Source organism: Sinocyclocheilus rhinocerous, unplaced genomic scaffold (genome assembly GCF_001515625.1).
Source record: "Sinocyclocheilus rhinocerous isolate Xijiao unplaced genomic scaffold, SAMN03320098_v1.1 scaffold544, whole genome shotgun sequence".
Lineage (NCBI taxonomy): Eukaryota > Metazoa > Chordata > Actinopteri > Cypriniformes > Cyprinidae > Sinocyclocheilus > Sinocyclocheilus rhinocerous.
The window spans coordinates 730,908-743,535 of record NW_015658610.1 but is presented as its reverse complement, the minus strand read 5'-3'; the positions used below and the strand labels follow the sequence as shown (position 1 = coordinate 743,535).

The 12,628-nt window shown below is 36.5% G+C and overlaps 1 protein-coding gene across 2 annotated transcripts in view; it reads left to right on the top strand.

Annotated features, from left to right (window-relative positions):
• LOC107722776 (protein spinster homolog 2) overlaps nucleotides 1-12,628 on the top strand; it is an 83,391-nt gene that overhangs the window by 14,618 nt on the left and 56,145 nt on the right. For both annotated transcript variants that reach the window (XM_016531248.1, XM_016531247.1), the window contains exon 2: nucleotides 12,463-12,528. In XM_016531248.1, the coding sequence (XP_016386734.1) occupies nucleotides 12,463-12,528 (66 nt within the window). The remainder of the gene's footprint in view (nucleotides 1-12,462; nucleotides 12,529-12,628) is intronic.

The following is a 12,628-nucleotide window of genomic DNA, read 5'->3' as shown; positions in this document are numbered from 1 at the left end:
GAATGGTATTATAATGTTATACTAAAACTAAAATTAAAATAATGGGAAAACCCCTTAAGATAACACGTAGAAAGAAAAAAACGCATCTTCAGCACGCAGAATAACATAAGTGGACTTTGAACGATTAATTGCCGCTTTAAAATATTATGTAATTGTGGCATCCAGAATTGTAATCGCGATTAGAAATTTGATTATTTGTGCAGCCCTAATCAGGAGGTTTGTGTGTGATTGTGTGGGTGTGTGTCTGTGCATTGATTGGATAGAATGGAGGTTTATGGGGCTACAGTCAATTACACATACTGCGGCATCCCTTGAATACGTGCCACATGTGGTTCTCCTGTAGATATTGATTTCAGGCAACCCAGTTCTAGCGCTTACTGGGTTCATCACAAGGCTGTGCGACATGCAGAATTGAACTGAGAATGCCTTTTAAATTCAATTTAAGTTCCTAAATTTGAAGTAAATGGACTCTATGCACACAGACCATGTCTTTCCACTAAAAGATCAGTGCTACGTGAGCTTCAGGTGGATGTAGTATTCTCCAGTAGCATAGTAGTAAACTCTTTCTGTCATATTTCTGTTATACATTCAACTAATTATATTATAGTATATATATATATATTATATATATATTATTAATGACAGTAAACGTAATATTTTAGAACATTATATTAAAACATCAATTTAGTTTTACTTTCCAGAAGCTTTAAACACCTTTATTGTAATGATGGATTGTATCAATATTGCTTTGTCCTGCTGTGGGACACTTCCCCAAGATTTAATTTTGCACAGAATTTTCTGATTTTTTCACAATTTCCATACACTGCACTGCTAATGGCCACTGAGGTGAAATGCAGAAACGATTGTGCATCTGTCCATTTGAATTCAGGGAGTAATTAAACAGACAGACAGACAGACCTGCATTACATTTCTTTGAATTGCAGTTATTTAAATTCCATTTCCTGTCATTCTGTGGGATATGACATACACTAGGAATTAAGGTTGCTCTAGGTGTCTTACCAGGAGTCTACTGAGAGATCAAACAGCAGCGCTCGTCCATGCTGAGTCAAGAGGGATTGATCACAACTTTCCCACCATATAGCACTTTACAGTTATTACTGTCCTCTGTAGGGTTCTCTGGGGTTATGAATGCTTTATCTTCTCTTACCCTGCTTTTGACCCTTTGGTATTAAGTTGAATAAAGAATTCTTTATTCAAGGAGTCATACATTTTTTTGTAAGTATAGCTATAAATGGCCTGTACAGCATAAATCAAAAGAGAAAACCATGAAACTTTTATGTGTGTAGTCAACTGGTTAGTATAACTGACCAGCCTAAACTGACTAAAATTTTTTTTTTTTCACACACATTTCTCCTGCTTCCACCCTCAGCTGTCAGTTGTCTGAAGCTCATGGCCACTCTCACATAGCAGTATGGCTACAGTCTAATGCTAAATTGAGCTTGAAAAACCAGCTCTCAACATAGGCTTTTTCAGCCCTAAGTGTGCTGAAATGCCATCCAATTTAGCGTGCTCCTTTTTTCCCCTCCAGTTTTCATTTACTCAGTCTCGTGACTCTGGACTCTCTTCTCTCTGTTTGTTGCTCAACTCTGTCAATTAGTACATTGAGAATAGCTTGGCTCGCTATGCCATTTGAAGCTTCATTGATTAAGCTCTTCTTCTTAGACATTTTCAAAATCAAAGAGCTTCATGGATGTTTCGCCCAAAGATTGTAAAGTATGTATTTTAGTATTCAAGCACTGTCCATGCTTTAAAAAAATAAAAAATAAATACAAAATAAAAATGGTAAGCACGTTTTGAATTAACATTAAATCCAGATTTTTGCATTGGTTAAGAAATTCAATTTAATGTTTGTCAGAGGGATATGGGCTAATTACTGATGCTTCACTGTAGGTTTACACTTCGAATGGGAATGGCAGTAATTAAGAAAGATAATCAAGCACTTCAGCACTTTTATTCAGGACTAATTATTATTCACAGAATTGGGCACTGTTGACGCCCCCCTGGGTGAGACCCACCCCACTCCCACATAGCTCTTACAAAACAAAGAGAAGAAAAGGAGAATAAGTAAAGAGGCATAGTGAGCAAGAAAAGCCAAATTAAATCTCATTACAGGCAAAAAACAAAAAGCCCTCATAATTACAGTAATCCTTTTCTGTGTTATGTAAAAACAAACAAACAAAGAATAAGGATTATGCTACAAATGAAGCATGTCTAATGTCAGTCAGCAAAACGTTAAGCCAGTTAATGGCTCGACGTCATCAGAAGATGTTTAAACTGTTGGTCCAAATGGTTGGTGATGAGATTAGCATTAAAGGTAGCATGAACGCTAACAGGCAGATGTTAAGGATCCCATAAAATCAAACTTGTACTGTGGCTTTTAGTCATGTCTTAGAGTTAATCCTATCTACACTACCATTAAAAAGTTTGATTTTTAAAATATTTTTTAAAACTCAAGGCTGCATTTGAACAAACATAAAATAAAAAAGGTAATATTGTAAAATATTATTATAATTTAAAATAGCTGTTTTCTATTTTAATTTATTTTTAAATATAATTTATTCTTTATGAATTTCAATACAAATTTCTAAAAGTCTTTCTGACCCATGTAGGGTTTTTTCAACTCAAAAAGGGAAATAATATTTTTTAAAACTCAAGGCTGCATTTGAACAAACATAAAATAAAAAAGGTAATATTGTAAAATATTATTATAATTTAAAATAGCTTTTTTCTATTTTAATTTATTTTTAAATATAATTTATACCTGTGATGTAAAAGCTGTTTTTAAAAATTATTTGATGAATAGAAAGTTCAAAAATAAACTGGATTTTTTTCTGATTTGTTTTGCAACATTTATTTACAGTCACTTTTGATCAGTTTGAATTTCTTTATGAATTTCAATACAAATTTCTAAAAGTCTTTCTGACCCACTTCTTTGAATAGTAGTAGTGTATTGTACTGCTAATGTTTACAGTGTGTTCACTTAATGCTACTTGCAAACAACTAGTAAGTCGCAAATAATGTTAATGGCTGTAACTAAAACAAAACTGGCTATAAAAAATGGACCAGCCCTTTAATACATCTCACCTAAATCTGATTCAACTGAAAATGCATCTGCTCGTCAAGTGATTTTATGCAGTCTTTAGCATCAGAATCTGAGGGAAGGGAAGGTAATTGAAGCTTCTGGTTGGCAGTTAACATAACAGTTAGCACATAACCAACAGAATGCTATCGGATCGGGCTGATAGTATGGGCAGCTGTAATTGCACTCCAGTGTCTGTCAGCTGCTTTCTCTCCTGCTCAGTGTATTCAGCAGCTCCTTTAATGCAACGAGCTGCTCATTTAGAGCCTATGTGTGTAATATCCACTATATAAATGTATAGTGAACATTACTGCCAATGTTTACTGTTACTAAACATCTATACTCGTGCATCTTAGTGTCTGTACACGTTTATACCAGAAACCCACTCTCTGAGTAAGTATACTGATATGTCTGCAAACATACATTTACTGACCATACGTACTCCTTCAGTGATAAGGGGAAACCAGGCAGCCTGGGGATTTTTCTGCGCTCTAGTGCATTCTGACCACTGCACATCTATACGTCTGACACATTGGCTTACACTCCAGAGGATAATTCTTTTATGAATTATTAATGCACAAATACTATATGCTGTTTCTGTATAGCACCTCTGCAAGAGAAAACTTCTCCCTCTCTTTTTATATAATATTTAAAAGCAAGTGATGTGGTCTAGACTAGCAGCGTTTTGGTGAAGGAGCCTTGTAGTGCACACCTTATTTACACTATATTTACCCTATAGAAGGAATGTTTCTGGGGTTACTGAATATATTTTCTGTGCATTTGTGATTGAATATGCATAAATTGTTTTTATGCACACACACACACACACACACACACACACACACACACACCTTAAAACTAGTCTCAGATCAGCAGTGCAGCGTACAATGCAATACACAGACAAGCAGCGCTGGCAGCCTCTCGAGGGTGAGGCAGTAATGAGGAACTACTGGTATAAAATGGTGAGGGAATTCCAAAAACACACACACCCGCAAACGCCCGCTCCTCTGACATCTGCATTGTGTTTATATGGACTGTGTGGTGGTTAAAGGCTGAGCGGAAAAAGCATCCGTCGCTTTGTGGGATATGTATGGACCCGGCGGTCAGGAGCTCGCCGAGAACAGACAAGCATACTTGTGGTCAGCTCATACCCTGCATCTGCACTCTCGTAGGTTTGGCTCAGTGTAAGAGAGCAGACATTTTGCAGAGAAGCTGGGAAGGGTTAACATGGGAACAGGCTTTTTTTGATTTCGCACATATGTAACTTCTGTGAGCTGAGGTGTTATGTCAATCCCTGTGACACTTTTGAGAAGGATCACCCTTAGCTGATGAGAGAAGCAGAGAAGCAGGGGATGGGAAAGGAGGAAAGGAAAATAGGAGGAAGAGAGCTTCAGGATGTCAGCAGCAGTATAGTGTACCAGTGGTTTGGGAGAATGAAAAGAATGAGGGAGAGAACTTCATAGCAGAGCAGAGAGGAAACATTCTCTTACCGCAAAGAGTAGCATTACACAGGATATGGAAATGTACGTTTGTACTGCAGTTTGACCTAACACACACACACAGGGGCAAATTTGAAACAGTTGTGCCACTTTTGAATGCAGTACTGCAGTACAGGACCCTGCATATTATTTACTAACCATCTGCATTCCAGTTGAACCAAGTGCTACTCGTTGTTTTTGTTTTTTTCAGCACAAATGCGGCTCATTTTGTATGTAAACTAGTTACTGTACAGTATATTTATAAATTAAGCTTTTTTCCCCACATTGCACTAAACTGAATTTCATTTCAAAGAGATGTTTATGTACATTGCTATTGACCATGGCTGTATTAATTCATCAACTAGTGATCAAATGATGGCTGATGATATGCACTGTGCATTGAAATGTATTATTCACGTTGCTTCTTTAGTTAATCGGATGCTAAAACAACACACACAAATGCAAAGAGCGCTATCATTATTTTGAAACAGTTGCCACTTTTGCATTCAGTACTGTAATGCAAAACCTTGCGACTTGCTTACCAACCACTCGCGATCCAGTTTAAACAGGTTTTAAATTAGCGTTGTGCTGAGTTTTTAAAATATAAAGAAAATGTTATTTTTTTATTTTAAAAAATGTTAAATGTTATTAAGTTTTCTTTCAATACAAATATGCTTAATTAAATATGTAATATAGTTTTATTATATATTTTGCTTTATTTACAAAACTATTTGTCTGCTGCAGTTTTATATATATATATAAAATATATATATATAAAACTGGGGCCCTAGCCAGCTCCCTCGAAGGAGAACGCCTCCTGACGCTGTTCCAGTGCCAGCACCACGTCAGCGCTACCCTGATCCCCAGTTCAGCCCAGGAAGGGCTCCTGTTCCTGAGTGTGGCCCACGGAGGGCTCCTGATCCCCAGTTCAGCCCAGGAAGTGTATGTTCCCGTTGAGTTCCTGTTTTCCTTATTTGGTCCTTCCAGTTCCTTTTCACATTATTAGTATCACCTGTTCCTTGTTATTAGGTATCCCCATCACCTGTCTGCCCCTCGTTATCTACCCTATTTAGTTCTAGCCCGTTCAGTTCTCCCTTGTCTGAAATTGTATGTTGATGTCTTCGCCTCGTGCTACGTGTGATTCCCTGTGACAAGAATAAATCCCTTTGTTTTGTACTCCTGGTCTCCTCGTTCCGCGCTCCTCACACTACCACCGCCTGTGACATATATACAGTGTATATATATATACAATATATTTGTGTTATTTCTTGACCATGGCAGCAGTAATTTATACATAGTAACATGTATTGTGCATTGAATTTAATTATTTACATTGTTTCTAAAATTAATGGGGTGCTAAAACAACACACAAAGCACATGCAAACAGCACTATCAGCTGGTGCAATTTATTTGAAATGTATTTGATTGCATGCAGCACCACAGTGCAAAACTAATCATTATGCGGTCTAGTTTAACTAGATACTAAAGGCCAGATACTAAATGTAATGTAAATTTACATGCATTGTGCATTTGACTTACACTGCATTCAATTTATACATTTTATCAGTCATGCATTCCCTCAAACCCATGACCTTGATGTTGCGAGCGCCATGCTTTACTGTTTGAGCTAAAGGAATGCATACATTTATGTCTGTCTTATTAGATTGCACAGTATTTACTAAAACTCACTATATGTCTGGTGCAGTTAACTTTGTACTAAACTGAATTTCATTTAAAAGGTATTTGTGTACATTTATGTTGACCATGGCACCAGTTATTTATCAAATGATGATCAAGTAATGGAGGAGTGCATTATAACAAAGCTATTTTAGACTTTTGAATTGTAGTGGTGAAGCATGCAAATCATCAGCACTACAGCAGACGCTATATATTCTCTGTAAAATCTCCTCACAGAGTTCTGCCTATATCAAGCTTTGCTTTTCTCCCAGTTGCCTTTCTCTCACCTCTCATCTTCTCAGTTACAGTATATAGGGCGACCAGCCTCTGTTGCTAAGCCTTTATCCTAACCTACTTCTCCCAGTCCTGAAATAGCAGCAGGGGTTGCTCAGGTCTATCGTCTCGCTTTTGGGGATTGCAAAATTAGGTCTGTCCTATCACTCAATGAGTTCAATTTGTTCTTTCTCCCCAGACGACCAGACAGTCCTCTGGGTCTATACTGTGTGTTTATAAAAATAAGTACAGGGTGTTGTATGCATTAATGCAGTATTTCCACTTAATGATATTTTGTGTCTGGTTCGTAAGAAAAATGTTTGCCATTGTTTGCACTTCTGACAGATGAATAGGTGATGTTTGCGTTTCAGGATTTGACCGTATTAGAATTTCAGCCAGTGAACCACTTCCTATTTAAGTGAATGGATTGTTTATAATGTAGACGGTTTCTCACACACTCAAAAACATTTTGACATATAGCCAGTTCACCTCAGACTAGGTTAGTATATCAAAATTCAAACCTCTTGGCCTTTCTTGGCATGGATGAGCTCATACTCTTTAAGAAAACACTCGACCCAAACAAGCACTTAAACTCACAGCCTGACTCCCCCTTATCAGATCAGACAAATATCGGTCCAAACAATGTATGTCTAAGATAGTATCACACCGTCATGTGCAAATCAAATGCAGGAGGGCTGCTCCTCCAGCTTCCAGGATCCATTAAACAGCTTCACTCCAAAGAACTCCCCTGAGATTTGAAATAGCGCTAGACGCATTAACAGAACTGATTTGCTCATCTTAACCCTCTGAGCTTTTTCAAACATTGGTCAGTCCACTGGTCAATGTCCAATGGGTCTCCTGGGGACGGCACTATGGTGAAAGCATTATATTAAAAAGCATCATTCATATGCATCTTACGCAGTAGCCTCAATATTAACATATCGACATTACACAGCACCAGTCAGCTGATAAGAGGGAGACCCACATGAACGGGTCAATGTTTCATTAGCATTTAGGATAATGAAACTAGTGTGCTAGAAAACAAAAGGTGCTCTTTCTCACACCACAATCTGTTTGCATTGCAGTTTTACTGTGTGATTTGTAAGCAAATGTTTATTTGAATCTAAATTAGTGGGTTTGATTTATTTTATTACTAATCTATGACTTCATTAATATTGTATGGAATTTGCAAAATGAGCATTAGAGGCTTTTTGCATTAATTATTTGTTAAGCTAGGGTTAATGACATCATACAGTATCTTTCCTACAGCATAATCTATCTATCTATCTATCTATCTATCATGCTTTCATAACAAATTTGTCCCCAAAGTATATAAAAATATACAAACATAAAACTTCTTCCATTTTCCAAAACGTCTTCAATTTCCTCCAAGTGCATTTATCTGTTATCAGGCAAAACAAGTTTATTTGAGATCATCTGAGCAGATTTCTTCATTTAGAAAACTGATTATATCTCAGTCAAACTTATGCAGAGTTATGCTGTAATGTTACAATCTGTTCAATGGCTGTTGGTTTTCATAGTCATTCAGTTATGTGTTTTGTATGCAACAGATCAGTCACAACAGGCAGGACAGCATTCTTTTGCCTCTTAGTATCTGTTGCGGTTTCTTCATTTTGGTAAAGCAGCTCTAAAATAGGCTGCAACAAAGTGCAAAGCAGGTGACTGTATCAGCCAAACCTGACAGATCTTTTTCATGTAGGAATCAGATAAAGTTTTTGCTAAGCAAGAATTTCTTTATTATTGCTGAGTTCCTTATTCCACCCTCATCAGGCTGACTTGACCAATCGCCAGTCAGCCTTTCCTTCCTCTGTGTGTGTGTGTGCCCCTGCCATGTTACTATGGCAACACCTCAGGGTTGGCGGCATCGAGGCGGACACTAGAAGGTCGATGATTCTACTGGTGCCATTTGGGGCATTTGCATCACCTTGTGTGGCATCGCCCACATTGTCTACCATTTCACAGAATGATGCAACATGTAGTCAGAGCGGCTGCACCTCAAATGCTTCATGACAGCTCTCTCTGAAAAGTTTCAAGGTGTTGCCATGTTTTCCCCGAACAGTGTATCTTTATCAGAGAGCCAGAAGAGAGAAGAATTTAGGGCAAATCACATACGGACAGTATCGCCTGCCAAACACAGAACATAATTCACTAATATGACAGTTGCTGTCATGGTCTGGTGCTGCGCTGTGCACACACTGACCTACTAGTACCAGTCTCTTCCAGTTAAAAGTCCTTACTTTATCATGTTAAATAAGGACATACTAAATCATATTGTTACATGGTTTGCATTGGCTGTGCATGTGGGAGTTTTGGTGGGAAGAGCGTGGTGGTTGAGGTTATGTCTTTGGCAGGCGTGAGGGTGGGTGCAGTCTCGGTTGAAAGAGGTGAACGCAGCACCATCTGGCACAGGGATCCCCCTCCCAGTGGGAGGAGAGGGAGAGATGGAGGGATTGAGGGATGGGGGCAACGGAGGGGTGTGACCAAGGTAATTAGTACACTGCCTCAGATTAGACTGATGAAAAGAGGGCGGGACCACCCGCTCCTGAGCTTAGAGGAGGATTGCAGAAAGCCAACGCCCCCCATATCTACCCATATCCAAATCAACACATTTCACAGGAACTGATAAGAAAAATACATCAGGTACTACAAGGGATTGAAAAGGGATTCCCAATCTTTTCTGTCAGATGAATGTCTTTGACCTAAAATATTTTACTTGAAGTACTCCCCTGGGGTTTTAAGTTAAGATTTCAATCATTTAACCATGCACTAACATGCAACTGAACAATTAAAATGTTTTTTTAGTAAGTGATTTGATTGATTTTTAATTCAAATTATTTCTTTAATTTCATATTATTATTATTATTTTATTTTTTTTATGTTTGTTTAGCTTTTCATAAACACATAAACCTCCAGGGGTTCATGAACTCTGTGCTAAAAATTACATTTAACAGTGTTATTGAATTAATAGTTGTATAATAGTAAAAAATATTTTTAGAATTTTAGAATTACTTTTTTTTTTTTTTTGGTAGCAATTTACAATAATGTCCTGTTTGTTAACATTAGTTAACTATATTAGGTTACATGAAGTAACAATAAAAAATACTGGTAACATTAACTTTCATTTATAAATCATTAACAAACATTATATATTGCTCAACAGATCATTAGTTAATATATATTCACATAGCTAGAAATATGAGATAATGTTCTTGTTAATGTTTACTAATGAACTTACTAAACATTACCTAATGATTAACATATGATTATTTAATGTAAAATTGAAATGCTTACAAATGTCAGTAAACTTTCAGTTCATATGAGCTTCATTTATTGGTCTTTGTTTGCAAAAAGTGTCCCGAAAGACCTGAATTTACCCTATTCACACATCTGTACTAATCATTTATTAATCGTTTGTTCATGTTTTTGCAGTATAGCCAATCTAAAGTTGAAACTATTCATCATTTGTAAATGTTTATAAATGATTACTAATCATTTAGTATCTTTATGGGCATTGGACTTTTAGCTAATGTAACAAGGTTTGTGTAAAGGGTGGCTGGTTAAGTTTAGCTAAAAAGACATCACAGATTGTAATTTTGGTGCAAAATGTTTTTTTTTATTATTGCCTCAACACTCACATTAGTACTCTTCAGTATATCATTAAAAAGGATATTCCTTGAATCATAAATAAACAGGGGAAAACAAATCATTTAAAAAAAAAGAAAATACCTAATTTATCAAAACAATATAATATAAACAGATTGAACCATGTTCCCTTATAATAATCAAACAGACCCCTGTACACTGTTGACCCCTTAACCAACCCTTAAACCTACCCAAACCACCAAACCTGTCCCTAACCTTACCCATAGCACACCTCAATAGCAGCAAAAGTGTTGTGCATTAACACAAGCTTTTAATCATTTTATAACATCTGTTAAAATCATTTGTAGATTTTTGAATAAGTGGTTGATCATATGGAATTGAAAGTTTAATGACATTTGTTAGCATTTTAACTTACATGATTTGTGACAATAATGCTTTGTTTGAACATTATCTAATGTTTAATAAGTTTATTAGCAAACATTAACAAGCACATTATCTCACGTTTCTAACTCTTTGAATATATATTAACTAATGACCCATTAGGCATTATTTAATGTTTGTTAATGATTTATTAATGAAAGTTATTATAAAGTGTTACAGATCTAAATGTCTAATTTTAATCAGTTCATTAGTAATGATTTTTTGAAGATGCCTCATGCCTACATATCTTTTGTATCATCTGACCATATCACGTTTCTCTATGGTTTATTGCTGTTGTGTGTGTTTTGGCCAGGAGTCTGAAGAGCTCTTGATCAGGGCATTACTCCCTTTTTAGTGTAATTGAAGCTTTCGTGTTGCTGCCTTTAAATCATCAGTCTCTCATCTCCACATTCCTTCTTTCTGATCACTTTAAAGTGATAAATTAAGCCTCTGGAGCTCTTTAACTGTCTAACTCTTCTCAGACGTACGCTTTGATCTTCTATTTGTGACAAGAGCACAGCATTCAGACACTTCTAAATGCAAGAGAGGCTGTAAACAGTGTCTGTGACTGACAGCCAATGAAATTAGACAAGAGCGATAGAGATCCAGCATGCTTGACGTTATCTCTGATGTTACATCTTGTACTTGTACGAATAGAGGCAGAGAGAAAGACATCTGCTTCGCAGGCTTCACGCACCCAGATCAAACACCTAATGCCACCGAACCGTCTCTTAATTAACTTCTCAGCGCTGCCTGGCTAATTACGTCATGCTTTTTAAGGTCTTGTACAAACACAGACACATAACACAGGAGTGGCTGTGAGAAATAAAAATAGCGATTTGTTTCTATTGTGGCAGTGGCTTTAGTCATCTTTGAGTTTCGCCTCGATCGGTTCGTGGTTTCTCATCGCCACCCGTTTTGACTTGTCACTGGCAAGTTGTAGCAAAGACGTACTGAGAAGAAGCACTTTGGCAGGTGCAGGCATGTCCACACATGTGACAAATGCAACATTCCTGTCACACAAGTCACGCCACCTGCTCGCATTCCAGCGCAGCCAGTGTCTTTCCTTACTGTCTGCAACTCAAGCTACATTCAAAGTGCGTTTCTTTTTTGTTCTGAGGACACAAATGCCTTTGTTATGCTTCAGCACAACAAGACATTTGCATTTTATATTCGAGCATAATTTATTTATATGTAATTTTTTGTTTTGTTATATGTTAGTTTTTCAAAGCATTTTATTTATTTTTTAAATATTTCATTAAATTATATGAATTAGTTACTTATAAATTAATTTGATTTACATTTTTTATATATAACATACTTTTTGAATATAATCTTATCAAATCTCAAAATTAATATCCATATTTTGCACACCACATTATAGTGTTTAGATTCCTAAATTTACTTGTAACAAATTTATTATTTGTTTTTAAGATTTTATTTTTCATTTATTCAAAATAGGGAAGAAATTAACCTGGAAAAAATTAGCAGCTTATCATTATGGCCAGAATTTTAATATCAATGCACCACTATTTTTGATGAAAGTTAATAATGTGCACCAATAAATCATCTACAATAAGACCAGGAACAATTATTAAGAAAGTCAATTAAAAACACGCTGACTTCAGCCCTGAGTGTAAGTGTGTGTGTTCATCCGTAGGACCCCACATAAGCCTATAATTGTCCTGTTATTGAGGATCACAAGGAAATATAATAAGAAATACCTGACAATATTTTTCATTCTTTAAAATGCTTTGCACATAAGATGTCTGAAAGTTCATTTGGTAATTATTTCTACAGAAAGAGACTCAAATAGTCTTAACACAAATTTAAGGGCCAAAATTTACATCAGAGCACAAATTCTAATCTCTCTCTGTCTCTTTTTCCCAGGTGTCCTCCTTGACATCCAGAAACAATTCGAGGTTGGCGACAGCGGAGCAGGCTTGTTGCAAACAGGTAAGTCTCTCATAATCCCATAATTACGCGGTTTTGCAATCATGCAGTGTGCGCACACAGCCTCACTGACTTATATCACTGACAGGAGGTGGAAGAAAAG